Below are 26,768 nucleotides of genomic sequence, written 5' to 3'. Positions count from 1 at the left end.
TGACCCCATCATCTCAGGATTAGTATCATATATCAGCCTGCACGTGTAGGGTTCCCAAAGACTCTCACCTTCTGTGCTGTTCTTTGTAGACTTTTTAATCCCATTCCACAAGGCAGTGAGACTGTTCACATCAGCAAGGCAAGAAGCTGGATTTTTCACTGTTAGAACTATGCCAACTGTCTGACACATAGGTGTTATCTATGCCAAATTCCTGAGAGCTGATGCATTCCTGTCAAGGCAAAGAAATTTCCTACAGGCCTTTTGTTGGGTTTAACATCTGGGCCTCTCCACACTTATCAGGTGTCAGAAATAAGGTATTTGTTATAGGTTAGAATCCTTCAAAAATGAAGTTTCTTCTTCAGAATCTACTTTTGCTTGCCCCCCAAAACACAGCTTCATTACTGAGTTTAATATAAGTAGGTTTAATTTTTCAGACCTGAAGATGATGCATGGGAAGAAGCTTTCTGTCACTTTCATGCTAAAAGATCTTTGGGTTTCTTGGTTTTGCTTTTTTCTGTTCTTTGGGTATCACTTTAAAAATACTCAATTTTTATTACTTTGGCATAGTCTGTGCTGGAAGGCATTTGCAATGTCTGATTACTCTCGGGGGCTTTGAAGGATGTTCCTTTATCCAGCAGTGTGTGAACCCATAGCTTACACTGCCTACATTTTCTTTTGTGATGAGTTCAGGGTTGCCTACATGGCCATCAGGCTGGCTGGGTCAGATCACACCAGTTTCTGTGGACAGTGACTGGAAATAGATGCACTGCATTCGATTCCCAGTGAAGTAACCTGGCTTCTGCCTGCAGAGCCATTGGCTAAAAGGGACTTTGTGGATCAGGGGCCCAGTTCAGCTCCAGAGTGATGCTGAAGAGCTCAGCAGCTCTGCCTGGGCACCCAGCTGGACAGCAACACTGCTTCTAAACCCAGTGTGGCAAGGGACTTTTATTTTCTGTGAGACCCACACTTCATCCAGGATGTGCCCAGAGCCCAAACAACAGCTGCAAACAAGCGTTATCTCCCTCTCCAATCTTGGCACATCCCCAGGCTGAACAATAGCCACTGGATTGTCTATTTTCTGGCTAAAGGGAGATAATGAGAGTCAATTTGCACAGAGTTACTTCTTGTAGATCAAGGACAATTCTGCAATAAAAAGGGGACATTTTCAAGGAACTCCCAGGGAACAAAAAGCTGTGTGCCATGGTTCTTTCTCTGGAAGCATCAGCTGTGCCCAGCACATATTCATTGAGCAGAACTCAAAGTACTGAGCCCCTGGGCTCACACCACACCAAAGTGGGGGTCTCTTTATTAACTCTTTGGGATTTTGGAAGCTGCTCTGTTTCAAGAGATAGGAATGCCACAGACTCTACTGTGCACATCTGAGAGTAGGATATGCAAGGGGTACAAAGGGTAGCTTGTCTAAAGGAGAGAAACAAAAAGGAAAGGAACCTTGATAACACCAAATTTAAAAATCAGGAATTCAAAGCATAGTAGAGAAGCATTTTCTCCACTGCATCTGTCCTGCTGGCCCAGGAACTGAGCCAGAGACCTGCACAGCTGATTCTCCCAGTACCCCCTACCCATAGGAGTATGAGGGAGTGATGGAGCTAAGATGGGACTTGGTAACCCTGGGCAAGATCTGTCTTCCCTATCTGATATTTTAAAATGCCATTGGAGTGACCTATGGCTTTTTCTTACTTCTTTCTCCCACACTGTGCAACTTGTACAAACAAGTTTAGGTATGTAGCAGAAAAAGCCATTGGCATGGGTTTCTGTGGAAATGAAACCTTTGGGCTGTGAAGAGGGCCTGGGATATGTGTTAGGAGCGGGGCAGGAGGTGAGGCTGGTCCCAGCTGCCGGCCTGGAGACCACTGGGATGCTGGAGCACAGTGTGATGGAGCAGCCGGACACGGGATGCTGCAGCCGGCAGGAACAGGGATAGGGATGGTGGAGCCGGCGGGATGGGGATGGGGATGCTGCAGGCAGCAGGATGGGGATGCTGCAGCGGCAGGATGGGGATGTTGCAGCAGCAGGATGGGGATGAGGATGCTGCAGCGGCAGGATGGGGATGTTGCAGCAGCAGGATGGGGATGAGGATGCTGCAGCAGTCAGGATGAGGATGTTGCAGCAGCAGGATGGGGATGAGGATGCTGCAGCAGTCAGGATGAGGATGTTGCAGCAGCAGGATGGGGATGCAGTAGCAGCAGGATGGGGATGAGGATGCTGCAGCCGGCAGGATGGGGATGCAGTAGCAGCAGGATGGGGATGCTGGTCCCCACGGTGTGCGTGCTCAGGACTGGCCTGGACGTCAGCGGGAGGGGAGGGGGAGCCCGGGCCGGCTCCGGCGCCGTTGCTGAGGCAGCAGGAGCCGCGGCAGCATCCCCGGGAGCCGGGCTGGCAAACTCCTCCTCCCTCCCGCTCTCATCCCCGCTCTCCCCGCTTCCTTTGCAAAGATGGCAACCGAGGGGCTGCACGAGAACGAGACCCTGGCATCGCTGAAGAGCGAGGCCGAGAGCCTGAAGGGCAAGCTGGAGGAGGAGCGGGCCAAGCTGCACGACGTGGAGCGTGAGTGGGGCCGGGCGGGGCGGCCGCGGGGCCGGGAGCTGGGCCGGAGCAGGGCTGGGAGCTGGGCTGGGCCCGGCCGGGAGCGAGGCCGGGAGCTGGGCCGGAGCAGGGCTGGGAGCGGGGCCGGGGGCCGGAGCGGGAGCGCTGCCCGGGCCCTGCGGGCGGACACGCCGTACCCCGGGCCCCGGACAGCGCCGTGCCGTGCCCGTGGCTCCGGTGCGGGGCAGGGCCTGGCCGGGCAGGGCCCGCTGCACCCCCGGCGCTCCGGCCCGGCCCGGCGGGGCTGGGACCCTCAGATAGCCTCGGTACAGCCCGGGATTCACCCGCACACCGTCTGGGTGTAGTGTCAGCAGCCAGGATGAGCCCCAGCCATGTGGAAGTTGATGGGAATTTGCTTTAATGAGGCCGGGATTTCACCCGAGGTGTGGAAGGACTTCAAAAGGAGCATGTTTCCAAAACCAGCTGCTGTGCCCCTCTTCTGCCGGGGAAACAAGTGACAGGGATGCAGTGCTGATTCAGAGGTGCGGGTGAGTCAGAGCTGGAGCTGTCAGTGTGTAACTCACCGGATCAGCTGCGGCTGCAGGATCCGGGGACAACCCGGCAGAAATGCGATGGACAGCGCTCAGCCCTCCCCCTGCCCCCTTCCCCTGCAGGAAAAGGAAACTCACCTTGCGTTAATGGAGCTTTTCAAAGAGCTATCCACAAGTTCTGCGATATAAAACATACTTTGTTATCATGATGTCATTTCATAACTACAGCAACACGTTGCAGGGTTTTGTTTTGGTTTCGTTTGGTTTTTTTTGCTTTTGGTGTTTTTTTTTTTTAAGAAAAACATGTAAATTACTGTTTCCATCTGAAATCATGTATCTCACTCTATTCAAAATATTAGTGGGTCATTAAAACTTTTCTTTCATGTGTCCTGATGCCTTAAGCATTGAAAAGGAATCTGAGCTTGTATCCAGTGACTTGGTTCTTAGTGCTTTGTAAGAATGAGGGACTGAAAAACACTTTTGATTTTCAGGCTGGGAAGGGTTACAATAAAAAATATATATATTCTGGAATAAATAGAACATTTTCTTGTCTAAGTTAGACAATCATGTCATATGAATGTCCTGTTAATCAGAATTATTAAGCAAACAAAGATGTCCTCATTACAGAAACATTACCATAAATCACCATATTCCTATAATATCATTTCTGTACCAGAAGTGGCAGGGTTTTTGGTTAACAGACCTCTTAAGCATATTCTTAAACCCATTTTTGCTCACAAAATTTTACCCATGATTACAGTGACACTGTAACTCTGTGTGCCATTGAAAGTCGTGGGATGTTCTTTGTCATATATAAAATCTGTGAATTTCCATTGGAAAGCTGTGATTGCAAAGCCCATTACAGCATTTCTGAGACAAAAGTGTTATGCTGCTGTAGAACAATGCTCCCTTATGATATTTTATATAATTGATTCTATATCAGAGCTTTTTACACCTAAATTATTCCCAAGTACTATTTCTGCAGAGTTTGTAAGTTTCAGAATAAGGCATCATTTCTGATCTTTGCGTGGTTGGTTTGGGGTTTTTTTCCCCTCTAATCTAAAATTGTATCTTCTGCATTCTTTTGCTTGGATCATGACTTTCCCTCTGTGGTTCCCAAAACAAATAGCTTGCTTAAATAGGATTGCCCTTATTTGTTCAATAGGTTCTAAACAGCAGCTCTCATAAATGTGCTTAGAAAAAGGAAATGCCAAACATGCATTTGATTTGCAGTCTCATAACTTTAAGGAATCAATTCAAGAGCCTAAAATTTTGGGTGTAGACAAAAGTTTGTTCTTTTTGTGTGATCCATGAATTTTTAGGGCCAGAGAGACCATTAGACCCAACACAGAAAAGATCAGAGACCCAAGAGTATCTGCATCAATTCCACACCTCCTGTTCAGGACAAACAATATTTTAAAGAAAAATAGGCAGTTTTATCTGGACCTCTGTAAAACTACTAAAGCTGTTTACTGGCTTTAGCTAATCTATTTGTCTGAGTGCATGATTTTCCACTATCTTTGAACAATATTGGTGAATGCTTAAAAATAACTGTCTGATTCTCAACCCTGTGCTGGGCAGGAGCAGGATTATTATGGCTGTGGTTGGAGATAAGCATCCTCAGGGAATCAGTGAGGCTAAACCAGACAATTTCACAGAGTCTCAGCTGCCTTCACATAATGGAAACCGTTTGTGCAGAGTCTGTGAAACATTTGTTTTTCAGATATATTCTGGACACAAGCATCTTTCCAGCTGCCATAATAGCCTCCTGTCCTGTGTTTCCATGCCTTTGATTGGATCATTTGGCAGGTTTCTATGGGTGGTAGCAGGGGGAATGTATCTTTTCCTCAGTGGGTTTATAGGGTACTTTCTCAGAAACTTGCTTCTGACTTGTGGGCAAGTCGTGAGGAGTGGTGGACAGCGCTTGTCCCCTAGCTCAGCAGAGATTTCAGCTGAGAGCATTATTCTGGCACAGCCTGTGGGGCTGGTGCCTTTGAAAGACAACTCTTGAAAAGGTAATCCACTAGAAATCAGTCTCTACCTTGGGCAGAAATTGCTTCACTGAGCCTGTGCCAAGAAATGATCGGGAAGTTCGGGATGCCTGCTCTCTCACTGTCACAGCCCTTCCCAGCCCCAGAAAAGTGGTGAAGGGTGAAGTAGCAAGCAGCTCCAAAGCACCACCTGCCATGGGGGTGAAGCTCAGTCTCCAGCAGGGCAGTGAAAAGCTCAAAATTTCCTCTTCCAGCTCATTAAAGCATGTGAGCTTTTCCATTTATTTCAGGAGGTTTGAGCCAGGCATTGCTCCCACGGCCAGCAGCAGCTGGGTCATCTTAGGTTTTGTTGTGGATCAGATCTCCTCCAGACAGAGTAGTTCTTAATTCTGGTGTCGGAGTCTCCAGCCTCAGGATCTCCACTCTGCTGTGGGGCTTGAAGTGAGGAGTCTCACCCTCCCTGTGTGTGAGGAGCTGCCCCTGGGTGCTGAGATACATCCTGGCCCTACTCAGCTCCGCACTGGATGAACCTGCTGGAGCAGGGCAAATAGATTTCCTCACATGACACTTTCTCCCACACATTTACAGGTGACCCCAGCTTGAGGCATCAGGGTTATGTGTGTCACCTTCTAATTGTGTCAGCTGCATGAATTTTATGTCAAAGTTTGCACAAGCCGAAATGTAAATTCGTCAGGTTTTGAAGAGCATCAGCTGAAAGTACTGCTATTAAATGAGGTATCAAAGAGCTGACTTCTCCACCAGAGGATGGTGCTCAGGAAAGTTGCCTTCCTGCCCTCTGTTTCCCTCTTTTGTAGAAGGGACATCTCACAAAGTCCTTGATGTCCATAGTTATTGTTGAAAAATTGGGTAGTGCACTCTTAGGGCAAATGTCCAGCTTCCTGCTCACTCAGAGCCGTGTCCTGGCCACCAGAAGGGATGGCACAGCAGAGTCACCAGTGCCAGTACCTGTGTCCCACTGCACCAGCCCAGTGCTGCAGCTGGGTCTCACCTCCAGAGCACGTCTGTCCACCTGCAGGCCTGAACATTTCCCAGTAAGGGGGGCAGAGGGGTAATCTGTTTTCCAGCTACACTTGGGTGGGATGATCTGCAAGAGCTTCAGCTGCTGCATCCCTGGAATTCAGCCCTGAGTGAATCCATCCTTGTCTTTATCTGGTGAATGTGCTCCTGTGCCGCCCACCTTGGTGTTAGCCACCTGCCGGCTCTGAGGCTGAGCTCACTGGACTCAAACTTCAGGGATTAATCCCTCCAGGGGCATTACTCATAGACAGATACTTGCCAGGGCAGAGCTTTGATGGAGGGCTCCCTAACCACCAGCTGTCTGCAGTTCACCAGGTGGCAGAGCGTGTGGAGGCACTGGGACAGTTTGTGATGAAGACCAGGAGGACCCTGAAGGGCCATGGAAACAAAGTTCTCTGTATGGACTGGTGCAAGGACAAGAGAAGGATTGTGAGCTCTTCCCAGGTATGCTGTTGGGCACTGTACAGATCTTCCTGCTGTCAGATGATACCTGGGATTATTGTAACTGTTTTCAAGATGCCCTGAAAGAAGTTCATTGGCAATGTGTTTGTTCAGGGAGTGTAAATCCAACCTCTGAATCATTGGTACACCACTTGTAGCTAATGCCCTAAATATTTCTTGTCCAATCATACACAGATTTTCCCATATTCCCTCCTACAATAAAAAAATTACTCATGTGAGGCTATATTTATTTTCTTGTTCTTTACAGATTAAATACTTAGCAAATTCTTCAGGTTGTGTGTTCAGAGAAAATAATCAGGAAAAGAGGAGGAGAAATGTTGATTTTTTTTTTAGAGATTTTTATGCACAGAAATTTCTTTTGTGGTCTGTATGATTGATATGACCTTGAAAGCTTCAGATATCCTGCCAAAATTACTGCATTTAGTTGGGCATTTTGAGAAACAGTCCTAACACCTGCTCAAGACCAGTCTCATAAGCTGGAGGAGGTAATGAGATAATTGCTTTCTAGATCCCCTGGTTCATCCTGAGCCCAGTATGGCAGTGAGTGAGCTTGCTGCATCTCACAGCTGTTCACTGACCTACATGAAATCTGTCAGGGGTCTCACTTGAGGGATAAAAATAGGCAATCTGCATTGCAAGCCACCTTCACTTACTGGGAGTTTTTACCATTCATGGTGATCTCCACAAAGAGAATAATTTAAACATTTAATGCCACACTTTTTAAAGTGGTTAAAATGTTAGTGTGTAGATCAGAAAACTGAACAGACAGTTTGAAATGCATTTTTTACTCTATTTTAAGAACTGTAAGTCCAGGTACAGAAGCAGTTGTTGCTCAGTAATAAACATTTCACTTTCATGATACAGGAAGATTACAATTTTGTGTGCATAAGGCAAAGTAGCTGGCACAAGTGTAGCTGGTGTACACCAGGTGATTGTGCTGCTCTCTGTACAAGGCTCTGTGATGGCTCTTTAGCTGGTTGTATAATTGATAATTGAAGGTTAGGTAAGTGTAGTGACAAGTAAAGTGAAAACCAGGATCAGACTGGGAAGGGAAGATTAATAAACAGTGCAATATCCATAAACAGTCAGTTGGGACAGGTGAGGGCTTACAGGTGACAGTGTCCTGAGGAGATGGCCCTGTCTGGGGCATGTGCTGCAGGAGAAAGGAGCACTCATGGAGCCATTAAGAGGGAAGAGAAAAACATTGAAAAGTAAATTGGTCTTCTAATCAAACATGAGTCATCTCAGAGAGGAGGAGATACACTTCTCTTGAGGTAGGTACAACAGCACTACTGACAAGTGTCTCCTTGTGCTTAACTGTGACCACTGTGCTGTTGTTAAAATGGAAACAAAAGGACGTAACAGACTGGGGAGAGGAAATGAGCAGCAGAATTTTCTCCAAGCTGGGAAGCAGCCATGTCTCTGGAAGGCCTCAGTTTCTCTTTCTCTCTGCTTTCATTTAGGATGGGAAGGTGATCGTGTGGGATTCCTTCACTACCAACAAAGTAAGTGAAACTTTACAAAATTCTGTGCCTGGGGCAAATGACAGTGGGACTGGGTGAAGGGCTCACAGGTGTCACTGGAGGCAGTGGGATAATGGGATAAAATGCAGACTTCCACTAGCACCCCAAAAAAAGGAGCCCAGGGCAAGTCACAGCCCTTCTGACCTGTTTCTGAGCAAAGTCCCTGTCAGGGCACTGGGGTTTGTCATGGTCTCCAGTGGGAGAGTCTGATCCAACCTCTTTGCTCACAAGGGAGGCAAAGCCCAGCCAGCAAAACAGGGAAACTTTTCCTGGGCACTCCTGTAGCAGGAGCTGTGTGTGATCTGGGGCTCCTTAAGCTGTGGTGTTCACTGTGAAATGGCCAAGCCCTGTCTGGGCTGCCTGCACCACACAGATGAGGAAAAACTACTTGTTTTTAATTCACTTTTACATGTGCAGCAGTGGGGACCTTTCACAGCACTGGATGCCCCAATAAAATGTGTTCTGTGATCAGTTTGGGGCTGATAAATAAGGTGGAGAGTGTCAGAGAAGGACTGGCCATCCTCCTGCTGCTCTGCTGAGTTCTGCAGTAAGGATGTTGACTTACCTGTGAGTAATGGCTGGGGGAAACATCTCTAGCTTGCACTGACCCTGAGGATGTCCCACAGAAATACTGAACTGCTCAGTCCCACTGTTTTGGTTGCATGGGGTGGAGGAGCAGTGAGTGCCAGTCTAAAGGGTGCTGTGTTTCAGGAACACGCCGTGACGATGCCCTGCACCTGGGTCATGGCATGTGCTTATGCCCCTTCTGGATGTGCCATTGCTTGTGGGTAAGTTCCCAGCTTCCACAGCAGCTTGGATTTGTTGCAGTGTCCTGGTGGCTTCAGAAGCTGAGAGATAAAAGTTTGCATGCTGTGATTGTGGGTGGAAGGTCTACATTAAGGGCCTCTGATTCTATTTCCATAATGGCTCGTACATATTATCTCCTCTGACTTCAGTGCAGTAACATTTGTTGTGTAAGCATGGAAAATAATCCTCTTTCAGCATTTATATCATGGGTTAGGAATTCTGCATGCATGCAACTTCCCTTTTCTAGTGTGGTTGTCTATGTTGGATATATTTTCTAAGGGAAAGAGGTTTTAATTGTGTTCTTACTTTGCACTCATTTTTTTATGACATAGAGGTTCATCATTAATGAACCAGTATGTGAATAGATCTTGCTAAGATGGGATGGGGAGAAGTAACCCCATCCTTGATAATCTTGTGGTTTTCTGAGGGTTTGGATTTGAAAAAAATAAGTTTATATAGGGGGAAAAAAACAAAGAGATGAAATGTTGGCAAAACATCTCATAAGAAGGAACTGGGTGGATCAGACAAAGCAGGCTTGGGGCGAGAGAAAGGAACAAAGGGAGACTTCAGTGTGCAGCTTGCAGATCTAGAATGCAGCAGACTGAGACAGAGAAGCAGACTGCGGAAAGGAGTCTGGAAATGTTTTTGACTAGAGCCCAAAGAATGGCAAGCAAGCTCTGTCTTTACACTTGCAGCAGAGATGGGGAGTGCATGTGTACATTGCACCTAATTCTGTATTGCTGTTGTGCCAGGCACATAATATAAGGCTCAGAACCAGCAACTGGTGTGTCAGGATCCCAGGGACCAGGGCAGGACTGATCTACCACAGCTCTAGCAAAGGGGCAGAAATAAGAAATGAGTCCTGGGTCTGACACAGCTTAACTGGTACAACTGTTCAGGATGGGGGCAGCAGCTACAGGGGTCAGTGCTTCTGTTGCCTTTTTTCCAAACTGCTCTATAAGTTTTGTCTTCACACCCACTACTGGCTATGCTGCCTCTTCTATAGGAGCTAGGTCATATTTGTAAAGGTAGGTGTATAATGATGCTGAAATAATGATCTTTGCCATGACAGATGTCAGCAGAAAAATGGCAGTTTGGCTGCATGTGAAACATTAACCCTGAGGTGGCTGCTGTCACCTCCCAGCTTATACTTTCGTGAGGTTTCATTCAGTGCCATTTATAAACTCGATAAGGGTGAAAATACTGAGGAGCAGCTGTTCAAGTTCTGTAAAGCAGCCAGGCTGGTGAGGCAGCTGGGGCTTCCCTGCACAGGGAGATCCCACACAGCACAATACAGGGAAGTCGGTGCTTGTAAGGGTTTGGCAGCACAGCGCTGACAGGTGGTGTCCTTCTTATCACCACTCGCCTTTTGTCGGTGCAGTTTTAACCAGTTTTCCTCTCTCTGTTACTGCTATTATAACTCTCTTCAGTGGCCTGGACAACAAGTGTTCTGTGTACCCTCTGACATTTGAAAAAAATGAAAATATGGCTGCAAAGAAGAAATCTGTTGCAATGCACACGAACTACTTGTCTGCCTGCAGCTTCACTAACTCAGACATGCAGGTAAATGTGTTCCCTATGCTCACCATCACCTAACAGGAGCTGCACTCAGGTGCAGTGCACCTGTCTTCCTTGCTCCTGGGGCACCCAGGGCCATGTCCTGCCCCTGCAGGGGCTGCTGGAACACCCTCACAGGGGGCAGTGAAGGTGCTGCTAAAGCTGCTGTAAGGAAATGCTTGTCACAGCCTGTGGCCAGCCTGTCCCTACAAAGGCCTGTGGCTTCTGCAGAAGGAGCTGGCTGGTACCTGTGTGTTCTCTGCTCCCCAGTTTGTGCTTTTAGGAGCCCAGACTGTTGCGAATAGTTAAAACCTGCTTCAGCCAGGACAGGGTTGGGTGCTGTGCCAGCTGATGGTGACTGTATTGTTTGCCTGCTCTGTCCCGGACATCCGGCAACGTTTGCTTTTGCTTTCATTCAAAGTATTTTTATTTGTACCAAGTGATGCAGTTGAGCTTGAGCATGGCCCACAGGGCCATACCTGCTGTTCCTACATGCAGTGCTGTGTTCCCTCGAGAGAAAGGAGTGATGCTGTTCCCATCTCACAGGCAGTGGGGGGGTGCACAGAGACCCACAATGGGAGGTGATGGAAAAGCCAGGAACTGAATGCAGATCTGAGACCAAGCCAGCCTTCCTCTCTATTGAATATCTCAAAGATCTCTTTCTCTAGGAACACAGAAGATGATGAAAGGAGCCAGGATAATCCCCTTGTCCTCTCTGGTTTCTGAATTTAATTAAAGCTCTTCTCAGTGTAGCTCTGCAGCAAAGTAAGTGGCAGAATGGAGCATTTTTATAGCTCTCAATGTCAGTAGAGCTGCTGGAAAGGGAATACCATGTCCCCTTCTTCCAGATATTTGGAGCTCTTCTGAAGGAAATATCAGCTCTTGTTGCTTCTATTTCAGGCCATGTGAAGCCGAGAGTATGTTGTTGTTTGTCACTCTCTGGTTTCTGTAATGACTCCTAGGTGCTAATTTAAGTCCATTGCCATGGAAACAAGTGGTGGAGGTACCCAGCACTCAGGCTTGCTTAGCCCTGACCTCCCTGTGCAGGAGCTGTGTGGAATTAGAGTCTACATTAAGTGGAATGTTTTTGATGAGATATAAACCCAGTTTTGTCTTTTCTTGTCTCTACCTAAATGCTTTGAGATTAAATCCTATGACAGGAAAAATAGCAATCTTTTTTTTTCATAATAAAAAAGAAATAAGACTTGGAATTTTTTTTCCCATATTGAATACAGCAAACTGCATTGATATTGAAGGTCATGTATTACTATTGTTAAGTCACAGTGGATTAAGGTGCTTTATATTTAGCGAGTCAGAAATTTTTCTGAAGTCTTTAAAAGGAAGTTTTCTTATGATTGTTAGGCTTATAAGTGATCATATGGCCCTGCATGTTATTATTCGAACAAATACAAGCAACAATACAAATACAAGCAATACAAGGTTGGTCAAGTATCTTTTAGGGCAGTGTTATGTAGCAGATCCTAGAGAATCCCAGATTTCTTATATTTTTTTTCATTTACATAAAGGCATGAGAATTAAAACTGTCGTGAATTAAAACTATTCAGTAACTCTGAGGGTGCATAGTGCAACAAGTACATTGTGCAGGAGCTTTGCCCGCTGTCCCAGCTGATTCCAGCTCTGCTCGCCCAGTTTGCATCAGGAGGGATGTAGTGTTATCCTGGAGCAGCTCCAGCATGAGGGGGAGGTGTCCCCCAGCCCTGTGTCCCCACAGCTCCCACTGCTAGGTGCTGCCAGGGCTGCAGCTCTGCCCTGAATGCTGTCTTAAACTGCAGTTCACTCTGCCCACAGACTGGGTAGGAGTTTAGGGCTTAGTGTGCTCATGGGCATTGGGCAGTGCAGTGCAAAGAGAGGAGATCTGGGGGTGGCTCATTGTGAGTCATTCCCAGGCTGTGGGTGCTCAAAAAGGGAGTTCCACCCTTGCTGCTCATCATGTTCCCACATGGACCCTGAGCTGCAGGGCTGGGTGACCCACACACCTTGTTCCCAGTGCCCCAATCCAGTCTTGCTTGAGAGAGCCTCCCCTGCCCCGGTGAGCAGAGAGCCAGGGAGCCTCACTTCCTAAATTAGGTATCTGCAGCTCTGTGGTGTGATAATGCTCCCCACGTGACAATGCTCCATGGGTATTAATAGCAGCAGTTAATTGGGATCTCAAGTGTTTTGCATAGGGCAGGCAGCCATGCTCCCAAGTGTGGCAGGGCTGAGGAGCAGCCCTGAAGTTGAGTCCATATCATTCTCTTTAAACATTAGCTGGAGCTCTGGGTTGCCAACAGACCCTTCCCTTGCACCTTTAGCCACTCCTATTCCCTTCATATTCCCTTCCACAGTGTTACAGAGCAAATCCTCAGAGCTGAAAGTCCTCATTCCTCAGCCAAGTACAAACATTCCCCAGAACAGGGGAGTTCATCTAGGCTCAAAACTGCCTGGGAAGACAATTGAGGACTTCCTTCTGCTATTATCATCTGAGAGCATTAGCATCTCTCTGCTGCAGGATTTGGAACAGTCTGTTCTGCAGCTTTGCAGATCTCTGTTTACGGGAAGAATTTTTGGGGCATCTGTCAAACATGTTCAGTGTTTAACCTTTATGCAACTCTGTGAATGTTTCTGTGACTGTGTGATCATTTTCTTCTTGAAGAGAATTTTGTTTTCAACTTGTAACTACCCACTGGGATCACTTGAGTTTCCTCACCAACCATGAGAAAAACCTGTGTACAAAACTGAGAGCCCTCCTACGTTCACCCTTGCTTCCTTCCACACCAGTGCACAGGGACTCTTTCAACCTACAGAATTTGTGATTGCATAACAGTTTCGGGTGCCAAGGGGAAATTTTGAACAATTGAGCATCATCAGGATTTAGCCACAATAACAAGCTCTGATCACATGTGCTTTCTACAAGTACTGTAGCAGATGGGAAGCTGTGAGCTGTGTTTGGGCAGTGTGTGTTCAAGCCCTTTCACACACAAATGGTTTAGGACAAGTGAGAGCTGATGGACTTATCAAACAACTGTCTAGACAGGCTTACTTCCCTTTCAGAAAATCCATGTCTTAAGTCAAATTAATTTGATTTAACCTGACTATTTCAAGCAGAAAGAAAAAAAATGGAGAGTTAAACAGGTATACTTAACTCCAGGAGTTCTTCCATTTACCTGGGCTGAATTCCAGCAGCCAGATATGGATAGAGTGAAATACACGGGCAGACAGGAATACCAGTGTTGTTCTGACTCCTTTTTAGACAATATGAAATTCCAGCAGATCCTTACTGCTGTCAGTTGTGCAAACCCCACCACACAAAAGGGACCATTACTGAAACATTGTGTAGGGTAGTGGTGTCCATACAGCTCTCTTTTTTACTCCACCTTTTTTCCTTAAAAATAAAACACATAAGTTGTACTTAGCTGTACATTGGCTTATGGCTTTGATTTATTGCCTAATATTTCATTAAATTAAAGCTGTCCTTTGGTGTTTGTGTAGGATGTCAGTTGTTTCTTTGTGACCTGAAGGTCATCTGCTGATTCTTATATTGTGACTCTTCTTCCCACATCCTATAGATCCTGACAGCAAGTGGAGATGGAACTTGTGCTCTATGGGATGTTGAGAGTGGGCAACTTCTACAGAGTTTCCATGGTCATGGAGCTGATGTCCTGTGCCTGGACCTGGCCCCTTCTGAAACGGGAAATACATTTGTCTCTGGGGTAAGCAGGAGCTTCCTCTCATAATATAAAACTAAGGAATATGGAAGTGAAAAGGCAGCAAAGTGGGAGGCTCATGATGTTATTGAGAGAGTGCTGGAGTGTATGTTGGATGCCCCAGTGCAATCCATTCATTGCAAGCACATTTTCCAAGCTGGAGCAAATTAAACCCCTGACTGTGGGGTCAAACCCACCCAGCCAGTCTGACTGCACTTCTGCTTACTTAGCAAGTTCCACCCCGCATCAAAGCAATCCAGAGATCAAAACAACCCTCTGCTGGGAAGGGGAAGGCTCAGAGTTAGAGATGGGGCTCCTGCCACAGTGGAGGTGTGAGTCCCTGTGGGTGGGAGCCTGGAACAGCAGAGGACTTCCCACGCTTTGCTCCTTCCCTGTGCCCAGATCTCTAGAGCAGATGGGGTGTGAGTGGCATCAGGTTGTGCTCAGGGCATCCAAGTGGGGTTGGAACACACAATAATGTGTGTGCCACTGTGTCCCCAGAGTCAAGGGGCAGCTTGGACACTGGCTAACCCCTCATGCAAGCTGGAGCAGGGACATGAGGTGTGGCCACATCTTCAGCTGTTGCTGAGTCTTCTGTGCCTTCCAGAGGTACCAGAGGCATTTAAAGCCCCTTCATCAGTCCAACATTCCCCTGTCCTGGTGCTGGGGAGCACACAAACCTCACTGGGGCTGCAGGACTGGACTGGCCAGGGAAAGTACCCAGGGCATCTTCCAAATCATGTCCTGCTGCTGAGGGATCACTGTTCCCAGGCACCTGAGCCATTGGCACACAGCTTGGTAGTGAGGCAGGCCAGGCATAAAGGTGGGTGGGATGGGGCTCAACTCCTTTTCAAGGTGATCTTAGTCTTTCCCACATTAGAAAGTGAGTGTGCAGAAGAGAGCTGGCAGGAGCTGAGAGGCCAGTTGCTACCACTAACTCTGCTGAAGGTACCAATAGCTTTGGTTTCTGAGCCCCACCAGCACTGGCTGATCTTGTATTTGATGCTGGAAATGGCCCCTGTGTGCCAGAGGGTGCCAACCATGGGTTAGGGGTGCTTGGAGTCGTGGTTTTATCCCTGTACAATCTACCTGAACCTCTTCTGTTATGGCTCTTTTGATCAAATGTGGCTGGCACATCAGGAGCAGAGTCCAGCACGCTGGCCCAGCTTGCCTGCTGGTAGCACAGCTGCTCTGAAGTGTGACTGAAAGCTAATTCCATCCAAGTGCATTACTTCTCTCGGGTTTTCCTGTCACCAGGCTTGCTTCCCAGAAAGGATAGGTTCATTCTCCCTGGGAACAGCTCAGCTTATTATAGGGCAAGGAATCACAAGCAGCTCTGCTACTGCTAAGGGAATATGTCATGCTTGTGTTGATGAAGCAGCTTGGGCATGTCTGTGCTTACAGGCATTCACTTAATTCACCACATGCAAAACACCACTGCAGTGAAGACCTGTCTGACATCGTGTCAGTGCAGGTACAGGCAGAACAGCAGGAAGGTAGGGTGGCATGGAGAGATTCCTGAATGCTGGGCCTCTGTGGTACAGTAACCTTGAGCTGGAACAAGCAATGTCACTGTATCAGCATGTGGGCTGGTGCTGTTACATTTAACGGCTGAACTGAAAATTGCAGCCCTCCTGGCTAAGCTCAGGGCTGTTGTGCTCAGTGCCCTCTGAGCAAGGCTCCTCAGGGGTCCATCTCTCCACAGGTGGTGGCTGGTTTCTCCTTCAAAAGCTTAGGAGTCAAAGCACCAGCTTGTCAGATTGGTCTTGCTCCCAAACTCCCAGAGGGGTCAGTAAGAGCAGTGCACATGGGAGCAAATGAAGGGCTGGGCTTGGGCTGTGGTGGGGCTTGAGAGGGAAATATGCTGGGTCCAAAATATTCTTTATCCTGTTTGGTTTCCCTGGTGCAGAAACTACAAGCTGGTGCCAAGGAGCATTACATCTTTTAAATAATGGCATCTTTACTAAAAACACTAGGATTTCATTATAACAACAGAATTTTTAAAAAGAGAGAAACATATGTGAATTGTGAGGAAACTGTTTAATTTAATTAGCTGTCATATTTGATTAAAATAAATAACGTGTGGCATGGTCTGGTGAGCAGGGTGCTCTGGCTCAGCAGAAGCAGCGGCCACCTGGCCTGCCCTGCTCTTCCCACACAGCCTCAGAGAGGCTGAGCCCCTGGAGCTCAGCCTGCTGCTCCTCAGCAGGGGCAAGTTTATTAAAATCTCCTATCACTGTTCAAAGTCCACGTTCTTTTTCCTGTCACTACAACTGTGACAGCAGTGAGACACTGCAGCTGAGCATGGCCCTTTGGGTGTGAGATGGTTCTTGCCCCAAGGACAGTGTAGACTGCATGGGCCAAGCCCCTTGCCCAAGGAATTCAGGGTGCACTGAGCACTGAGTGTTAATTGATCCTTTCAAAGCACAGCTTGGAAGGGCAGGTTTTGGCTTGAGGGTGAGATGAAGTGCTGCTGTGCTGTTTTTCTCATCCCAACCACACCATCAAGCATGTGGGTGCAGAGCTCTGACAGAGGATAACCCTGGTAGGAGGCTGGGCTAAAAACTCTCTGGATGCACTGATTTAATTTTCTCTTTCAGTGTATGAAAACAACTAGTTATAAACCTTTAAATGCTGGATGCTGGTATTTTATATTGGTTAAGTGGTCAGGGAACAGGTCAGTTGGGCATCTCTGTGCTGTGGTGGGGCTGCAGACAGAGGCAGGGCAGCAGCACAAGCAGAGCAGGGCTGTGAGTGCAGGGCAGCTCCAGCCTTCCTGAGGAGCTCTGCTCCCACCTGCACCTGCACAGCTGAGGGTGCCACTGCAGCCAGGGATGGGGCTGCTCAGCTGGGTCAATCCTCTCAGAGCTGTGATGTTCAGAGCCTCTGAATGATGAATATCAGCCACATGAGGGGTGAATGTCACCATTTGCACAACTGCAATGATTGTTTTTTCCTTACTAGGGATGTGACAAGAAAGCCATGGTTTGGGACATGCGGTCTGGGCAGTGTGTGCAGTCATTTGAAACCCACGATTCAGATATCAACAGTGTCAGGTCAGTGTGTTTCTGGGAGAGGACACATTTTCAGTGTTGGGCAATGTGCTGCTGATTCTATTTCTGAAGTCTGAGCTCATCCCAGTAATGTAATGTGTTCTGGTCTTCTTTCACTTGTGCACAGATATTACCCCAGTGGAGATGCTTTTGCCTCTGGTTCAGACGATGCCACGGTATGTTAATTCCACAACCTAATTTAGGAAAATTCTGTTGCTTCCCAAGTAAGATTTTCCTAAAAGGCTAGGTCACATCCACAGAGGGCTTTTAGTGACTAAACTGGGCCTGTGACACCAAATATGCAGAAATAATAATCCTGTAAGGTAAGATATTAAATACCATATATAATGTTCTAGGGAAAATCACTTAACACTGTAGGTCACTTCTGCAAACTTCTCTACAAGACATACTGTCCAAATACTCATTTCAGATTCTCTGTGTCTGAAGTTTCATGACTAAAATTAGTTGTCTTGCTGGAAGATACTTGGCTTCACAGAGCTCTTGGTCACAGCATGGGAGGAACCAGCTGAAATGCAGCTTGTGTCAGCATGTCCCAGAGAGCAGAGGGCCATGGGCTCAGGGCAGATGTGGGTAGCTGGCCTCTGCAGCCCCAGGGTGGCCTTGGCCACGTCACTGCAGTGAGTCACTGCATCCAGGTCATCCTAGATCACACATCAGCCCTTAATGGATCTCACTTATCTATGAGCAATCTGCTAGGAGGGGCTCAGAATGCATTGACAGGTAAATTTGATCAGTACAATGTATACAAAATGCCATTTACGCCCTGTGCCCTGTGCCCCTGAGTGATGCTCAGGGCTGATGGCCCTCCCTGCAGCTGGTGTGTCCCACGGGGGACCATCTCTGCCCCACCACAGCCCTGCAGGGCCTGAGCTGGCAGTTAAGTGTAGCATGAGAGCAGATAATGGGGAGGCACCTGGCACCTCATTTCTTCTGTTTATTTAAACATCACACTGAGTCACCTGGGAGAAAAGACTTTTTCTAAAGTACTCTGCCCTCAGAGCATGTTTTGAGTCCACTCAATGCTAGCTAAACTCGACAGAAACATTCCTTTTGTCTTCATTGGATGAGGAGACATTCCAAGGCTCTTTGGAAAGAGTGACCCTGATTTTTATGTTTTAAAAACTTCGATTAGAAGTTAATACCTCTAGCCCTGTGGTGAGCCAAGTGGCTCTCTGCACACTTGGATGCAGCTCTTGAGATGCTGAGGGAGTGATACAGAGAAATTGTCCATCATTAAATTCCAGTGAAAACATTCTCTTTTAATGCCCAGAATCACAGGTTCTTATTAATTTATTTGATTTTTTTTTCTTTTTTAACCATTCTTGACACCCTGACTGGAGCAGGAGAATGGGAAATTCCACCTCTGTACTTTTGACAGAGGTTTTGGCAGTTTCCAGCTACCTCATTCTTTAAATGAAGGGGTTTGTTTTTACAGTGTTACAGAGTGGTATCCTTGACCTGATTTATATACTTGGGGATTCTGAGGAGCAGATAATCCTGACTGGAAGTAATCCATAAAAACATGCTCAGATGACAGTATTGTCATCTCCAGCGACCTCAGGTCCCTGTCAGGACAGTCTGATGAAATTATTCATCTCTGTGGAGCACTGGGAGACCTGGACTGCACATACCTGGCAGCTCCCCACTGCCCTGCAAATCAAACAGCCCCTTCTTTATGTGCAGGCTTGCATACCAGCCATTTTTCAATAGTAAAGTCTTAATATTAGCAATCCCATCTGGCCAGTGTTTGCTTAAGCTTAACTTATTGAGGAGAGGTTTCAGTTCACATAGTTTCAAAAGTGCATTTTGATTTCAGGGCTAACAGACTGCCTTTCTACATGGCAGTGAGGTCTGAAGTCTGGCAGTGAAGCCTGATACATGATTTCCATGTCAAGCCAAACTTTGCTGGCAAATCATAAAAACAGGAAGTATAGGTTGTTAGAGGTGATTTGGAATTTTCCACGAGAAATGAAACCCAGAGATGTGCATTAAAATGTATTATTTCACTTGAATTATTTTCACATAGGTTTTTCAAACAGAGAGGCCTCCCAGAAGGGCAGGGACTGTTTGCTCTCCTGGCTTTACTCAAAGCCAGCACTACCACCCAGGCTCCTCTGTGCCACATGGTCTGTGACCTCAACAGTGATTAGAGACTTGAGCCCATCTCCCAGGCTGTGCTGAACTGTTGTTTAAGGGATTGTGTCCACATGCACCTCCCCAGCAGCAAGATGCCCTGATCAGCCACAGAGGGGGAAGCAGGAGGGTGTGGGGACTCTGTGGGTACCATGGCCCACCACTCACGTCCTTCTGGGACAGGCAGGAGCCTTAGAGAAGTGGCTTGAAAAAGCAAGTTCTTCCTGCAGTGTATACAAAACAGCCTTGTGTTGCTTAGATCCCTGTTAGAGGATCCCAGTTACAGCAGCCAGAGGCAGAAGGAAAGGAGGAAGCAGAAAGAAGCAGAAGGAAAGAAGCCAAGCAGCCGCTTCCTGTGATGTCTGTTAGGCTGCACTTCCCTCTCCCGTTTTTTTCCAAATATTGTAGCCAGTGCTTCCAGTATTTACTGAGCCATGTGTGTTGGTTTTGTTTCAATCCTAGTGTCGTTTATATGACCTTCGTGCAGACAGAGAAGTAGCAATTTATTCCAAAGAGAGCATCATTTTTGGAGCATCCAGTGTGGACTTCTCTCTCAGTGGTGAGACTTGAACTTTGGAGGTTATCTTAGTGTTGAGATTTGAGGGGAACTGTAGAATTTTTCAGTTTAAATTGATAAAATATTAATTCTTAGAAGTTATCAAAAGTAATAAGTACCAAATGCATGGAAGCCTTCTTTTTCCTCTGTAAAAATAATTACACTTTAAATAATCTAGCTGGCTATTGCTTTGTTGTAGTGATGAAAAATATTTTCCTGGCCCTACTGAAGGCAGGAAATATTTTGCCATTAACTACAGCTGGGCTAGAGTTTCACAATAATAATGAAAAACATTTCAAAGGCAACATGAAATGCAGCTAACTATTAAGTGCAGTTACATGAATAGTTTTTAAAAGGATAACAAATGATTAATAGTAAAAGTGTATTAGAGGGGTATGAAGAAAGAGACATTACCACTTTTCACTACAGATCCTGAGAGTCTTGTCTCTCCTGTCCCAGCACAAATCAGAGCTCCCCAGCCACCCTGGGTGGGGGTGTGTGGGTGGTGTTCTGCCCTCCTCCTGGAACTGAGGCAAACCTCTCTGTCACGGTCACACGCATGACAGCTCGTCCCGTCGGCGGTGAATCACTTACCAAACTGTTAATCATTCAAGCGTTTGTATTCAACTTCTGTGTAAGGTCTGAGTTGAGCATTATTACCCTGCAGTAGCTGTTAAAGTGCCCTTCGGTCTGTCACGATTTGAAGTCATCCCCATCTCTAATGACCGAACACATTCTATATAATTTAGCTAAAATTTACAATGCTTTTAAGTCATTACCTGTAAGTGTTTCAGCATTTAGCCTGGGCACGGGCAGGGCCGTCCCGGGGGTCGGGGACACAGCTGTCCCAAGGGAAGCAGTGGGCACAGGGTGGGCTGGTGGCTCCTGGGGATCCGTGTCCTGCAGTCCAGGCACGCTAAGAGTGTAAAATGTCATTGTCTCTGCAGGTCGCCTGCTGTTCGCGGGCTACAACGATTACACCATCAATGTGTGGGATGTGCTGAAGGGCTCCCGTGTGTCCATTCTGTTCGGACACGAAAACCGTGTCAGCACCCTGCGGGTGTCTCCCGACGGCACCGCCTTCTGCTCGGGCTCCTGGGACCACACGCTCCGGGTAAGCGCCGCGGGAACTGCCCCTGTGCTGCTGATTCAATTGCTCAGTACAAGAGAACTGCCCCTGTGCTGCTGATTCAATTGCTCAGTACAAGAGAACTGCCCCTGTGCTGCTGATTCAATTGCTCAGTACAAGAGAACTGCCCCTGTGCTGCTTATTCAGTTGTTCAGTACAAGAGAACTGCCCCTGTGCTGCTTATTCAATTGTTCAGTACAAGAGAACTGCCCCTGTGCTGCTTATTCAATTGCTCAGTACAAGAGAACTGCCCCTGTGCTGCTTATTCAATTGCTCAGTACAAGGGAACTGCCCCTGTGCTGCTTATTCAATTGTTCAGTGAAAGAGAACTGCCCCTGTGCTGCTTATTCAATTGCTCAGTACAAGAGAACTGCCCCTGTGCTGCTTATTCAATTGCTCAGTACAAGGGAACTGCCCCTGTGCTGCTTATTCAATTGTTCAGTGAAAGAGAACTGCCCCTGTGCTGCTGATTCAATTGCTCAGTACAAGAGAACTGCCCCTGTGCTGCTGATTCAATTGCTCAGTACAAGAGAACTGCCCCTGTGCTGCTGATTCAGTTGTTCAGTACAAGAGAACTGCCCCTGTGCTGCTTATTCAGTTGTTCAGTACAAGAGAACTGCCCCTGTGCTGCTTATTCAATTGTTCAGTACAAGAGAACTGCCCCTGTGCTGCTTATTCAATTGCTCAGTACAAGGGAACTGCCCCTGTGCTGCTTATTCAATTGTTCAGTGAAAGAGAACTGCCCCTGTGCTGCTTATTCAATTGCTCAGTACAAGAGAACTGCCCCTGTGCTGCTTATTCAATTGCTCAGTACAAGGGAACTGCCCCTGTGCTGCTTATTCAATTGTTCAGTGAAAGAGAACTGCCCCTGTGCTGCTGATTCAATTGCTCAGTACAAGGGAACTGCCCCTGTGCAGCTGATTCAATTGCTCAGTACAAGAGAACTGCCCCTGTGCTGCTGATTCAATTGTTCAGTACAAGAGAACTGCCCCTGTGCTGCTGATTCAATTGCTCAGTACAAGAGAACTGCCCCTGTGCTGCTGATTCAGTTGTTCAGTACAAGAGAACTGCCCCTGTGCTGCTTATTCAGTTGTTCAGTACAAGAGAACTGCCCCTGTGCTGCTTATTCAATTGTTCAGTACAAGGGAACTGCCCCTGTGCTGCTTATTCAATTGTTCAGTGAAAGAGAACTGCCCCTGTGCTGCTTATTCAATTGCTCAGTACAAGAGAACTGCCCCTGTGCTGCTTATTCAATTGCTCAGTACAAGGGAACTGCCCCTGTGCTGCTTATTCAATTGTTCAGTGAAAGAGAACTGCCCCTGTGCTGCTGATTCAATTGTTCAGTACAAGAGAACTGCCCCTGTGCAGCTGATTCAATTGCTCAGTACAAGAGAACTGCCCCTGTGCTGCTGATTCAATTGTTCAGTACAAGAGAACTGCCCCTGTGCTGCTTATTCAGTTGTTCAGTACAAGAGAACTGCCCCTGTGCTGCTTATTCAATTGTTCAGTACAAGAGAACTGCCCCTGTGCTGCTTATTCAATTGCTCAGTACAAGGGAACTGCCCCTGTGCTGCTTATTCAATTGCTCAGTACAAGGGAACTGCCCCTGTGCTGCTTATTCAATTGTTCAGTGAAAGAGAACTGCCCCTGTGCAGCTGATTCAATTGTTCAGTACAAGAGAACTGCCCCTGTGCTGCTGATTCAATTGCTCAGTACAAGAGAACTGCCCCTGTGCTGCTGATTCAATTGCTCAGTACAAGAGAACTGCCCCTGTGCTGCTTTCTCCAATTGTTCAGTACAAGAGAACTGCCCCTGTGCTGCTGATTCAATTGTTCAGTACAAGAGAACTGCCCCTGTGCTGCTTATTCAATTGTTCAGTACAAGAGAACTGCCCCTGTGCTGCTTATTCAAGTGTTCACTAAAAGGGGGTGAGGAGGAAGGGCTGCTAGAGGAAAACTCTTCTAGGGGAACTAAGGAGGGTATAAAACAGTGTACAAGATGAACAGCAAAGCCAAATAAAAATCCCCACAAAGTGCTAGAGGAACTGCTAAGTTTGAGCTTGCTGTTGGGTTACATGATATCATTGCTGCTGATACTCTGTACCACTAATGTGATCGGCTTACCGATGTTAATTTAAGGTTTGATGGGAGAGTCAGCGTCGTAAAGGAGTGTTCATCTCTCTCTTTCTGCAGATCTGGGCGTAACCTGAGATCCTGTATGCAGAATCAAATGAAGACTGAAACCCTGGACTACAAAAACTGCATAAAGAAGCCATTCCTCAAAATGAAATATTCACTACAGTCCAAAAGAGTGACACTCAGCCCACAGATTAACACTACTAGGTAGAAAATGTAGTCTGCTTGAACACGTAGCAAACATCAACTTGTAGTAAAATGAAATGTTTTAATTTTTTTTGAAACTATATTCTTTTATTGGAATCAGTTTCATTATTTATAAAGGGACTTTTCTCCAAAGTCACCTGTATAATAGAATTGAGTATTTCAGTGCACATTATGTATTTATTTGCATGAATTTAGTTCCTTTTTAAAGTAAAAAAAAAGTCCTGAGTTTATTGGGATAAAGCAAAAGGCTTTGGAAACATTCCGTAGTAGCATATTAAATTTCAGTGTTGAAAAATGGAAAGAGAAACAATTCTGATATTTTATGGTGGTGTTATGGATGACTGAACCTTGGTGGTAAGTAGAGGAGCAAAGGACCTACTGTGAAGGTACTGGCTGCTGTCATAGAAATGTATTTTTTGTACAGAAAAAAATCCCTTCAATCCCTGGTTTTTCCTACTGTCTTTTTAGATAGAAATAAGTATTTCATCTCTGTTACCTGAATATAAAGAATCTAAATATATACAAACTTATAAACAGCAAAGAGGAGGGATATAAACATGATTTACATAATCATGAGGTAATACTTAACCAGTAGTTTCTTAGAAATTTTTAATTGTATCACCTGGTGAGTGAATTTTCTTTTACTTAAAGAAATACTACATGCTAAGCACTAAGGGATACTACACGCTAAGCATTAAGCACCATTATACTGATGGTCAAATCTTTTCCAAGTCAGTCATAGTCATTCTATGACCATGATTCTCATTTGCATTTTGAGCAGTTCATACAACTTTGGCAAGGCAATGTAGCTTAAATGTATATTAAAGCAGTATATGCCCACCTTAAGGTCCTTCTGCAATGTCAGAGCAGTTGTAAGGTCATGCAAATACAGGTGAAATCATACAGTCCTTACTGTCACAGTCATCTCCCACTGCCATGGGCATGGTTTTGTCATAGTTGGGCTTGAGAGTGAATAACAGTGAGCTGTGGAAAATCTGCTGTGAGCACAGTCCTGCCAGTGCTTGATACTGAGCTGACCAGAGCACAGGACTCCATCTGCTCCAGGAGTCACTGGTTTTCAGGAGAGCAGGACAGCTGGCCACATTGCTGGCAGCACCCAGCCCTCTGTGTGAGCATGGGGATGCCATAAGGACTGGCAGGACCACCCCACACAGAAGTGATGCTCTAGAATCAAGATTTAATCAGATTAATTAATTATGGAACCATTGTGAGATTATATCTGCATTCATACATTGACAACTGTTGGGGCTAGAGTGTCAGCTCTGCTCATGCCAGCAGGTTCTGAGTCTCACCTGAGCACAGGCACAAAGAGCTGGAGTAATGCTGGGGGCTTGCACAGCCTGCCCTTTGAAATGCAGGTGGTGAGGTACAGCTCTCAATATAACATATATATGGTTTATATTTAGATTGATGATTTATATTTAGATTGGAATGAGAGAAAACAAGCTTACTGGAATGACCCTGTTTACAAGCTCACTGGTCACTGGAGTTTAATGATAACATCCTCATTCTATTTGCAAGTGGTATTTTTTTACAATTATATGAAAATCATATTAGAAACAAAGTCTCCTCATCCATGAAAACCTTAGGTTCTGTGAATCCATAACCAGTTAACCTAAGACACTGACATTTATACCAGCCTCCATCCCTAATGGAATAGGTCAGCTGTTTTCACTTGGAAAAGTCAACTCTGATGCTTTGCAATATTTGTGGCAAACTATCCCTGTAACAAACTGAATGCACTATGGAAATGTCATATAGAACTCACTGTGCAATATTGAGTCAATACACTGTACAGATTTGATCAAAAGATTAATATTAATGTTTAGGTAGTATTTATTGGCAAGATGTTTGTTTCAAACATAATACATTGTGTTGATACTTATGAACAGCCTAAATACAATAAATTGTATTTTACATATTGAGAACATGTATGTAGTAGTTCTTCCCATTGCTTAGGTATTTATAATTTGGTTTTTTGCTTTTTTTGACATTCACCACACAGTTTCTTAAATGATTTCTCCTGCAAAAATCTCAGGTAAAACCCAGATCTACCAGAAAATTGCTTCTGGAATATCTTCTGGAAATACCCAAGGTGAACCTCAGCAAATGAGAGTGAGCAGCCCATGGAAGTGCTTGAAATGCCATCTCAGCTCACCCTGTATTCAGGAGGCAAGAACTCAGATTGTTTTCCTGCTCAGAAGGATCCCAGCTAATGTAATGTTTTCTTTCCAGATCCTTGTTGGGTACCCAGGAAGGAACTGGAAATGCAGGGTATGTGTTTTATGGGAGCTCCTTGGGTTGCAGTGGGGTGCCAGTGAAAAAAGCTGGGCACTGAAATTCTGTTGAGGGCCCAGGCTGTGGCTTTTTGGGTAAATCAGATGTGCAGATCACCTGGAGGTGCAGCAGTTCAGCTTTCTGCCTTGTCAGGAGAGAACTGAGCTGTGGCCAGCTGTCCTCTCGACTTCAGTGTAGGTTTTATGGTCAGCCTGAAGGTGGCTTGTGGAAGTGCTCAGTTCAGTCACTGAAAAAAGCACCTTCTTAATTTAGGTGCATTGTTTCATTTCCCCTCTTCTGAGGGCCTGGGGAAAGTGCTGAGCCAGCTTGTTCCGAGTGACATCAGTGCCCAAACTGTCACCAGATCCAGTGAGAATGAGTCTGACATTGCATCTTGCACTTCTGTCTTGCATGGAGAAATGCTGTGGGTTTTGCACTTCAGGGCCACTGCCTTTTTGTGTGGGGGTGCATGGGCTTGCCACCTGTGAAAATCACCTCTTTGTTCCTGAGGTAATGGTGAAAACATCAACCAGGATGGGCCTCAACTTCCCATCAGATAAATGACACTTGGAGGAACAGGACACTGAAGTACCCATTGTGTTTTTTGCTCACTAAAGGCTGTCCGGGAGGCTTTGGAAAACCCATGGTTTCGAGATTCCCCTGTTCATATTTCAAGCTATTTTGTGTCAGAAACACCTCTATTCCATAAACGTGTGGAGAGAAGGGAGCTGTAGCTGGGGCCTGTCCTGTTAAACAAAAATGCTATATAAACAGGAAGGGTGGAAAGGGATATTGCTAGAGAAAGAGCAGCCTCTCCCTCTTGCACTCCTGCCGTGAGGAATGCAATAGGAAATTCCTGCTCCAGGATTAACAATCATAAGGAAAAATAGTTTTAAAAGCATGTGTGTAAAACTCTTGTGAAAAGTACAGATCTCATTCCAGCCACTGCTCTAGCACATAAACAGACTCTATTTCCCTGCTTCAAAACAAAACAAAACAAAACAAAAGCCAAGAACGCGGATGTAAAACTAAAGTTCGCCTTAGGAGGGACGCTAAGGG

At 46.2% G+C, this 26,768-nt stretch overlaps 1 protein-coding gene across 1 annotated transcript; it reads left to right on the top strand.

Moving 5' to 3' along the window:
• The first annotated feature begins 2,318 nt into the window (after positions 1–2,318).
• Positions 2,319–25,360, top strand: GNB5 (G protein subunit beta 5). The gene is made up of 11 exons (XM_054272695.1): positions 2,319–2,565; positions 6,432–6,568; positions 8,050–8,091; positions 8,821–8,897; positions 10,347–10,479; positions 14,040–14,183; positions 17,142–17,233; positions 17,358–17,406; positions 19,847–19,943; positions 20,888–21,054; positions 23,262–25,360. Exons 1-11 carry the CDS (start codon positions 2,454–2,456, stop codon positions 23,271–23,273), a joined length of 1,062 nt encoding a protein of 353 aa, XP_054128670.1. The 5' UTR covers positions 2,319–2,453; the 3' UTR covers positions 23,274–25,360.
• The last annotated feature ends 1,408 nt before the right edge of the window (positions 25,361–26,768 follow it).

Source organism: Melozone crissalis, unplaced genomic scaffold (genome assembly GCF_028551555.1).
Source record: "Melozone crissalis strain CALT ecotype California unplaced genomic scaffold, PUWL_Pcris_2 ptg000014l_1, whole genome shotgun sequence".
Classification (NCBI taxonomy): Eukaryota; Metazoa; Chordata; class Aves; order Passeriformes; family Passerellidae; genus Melozone; species Melozone crissalis.
Note: the sequence above shows the minus strand (reverse complement) of the source record. Positions and strands in the feature narration are given on the sequence as shown.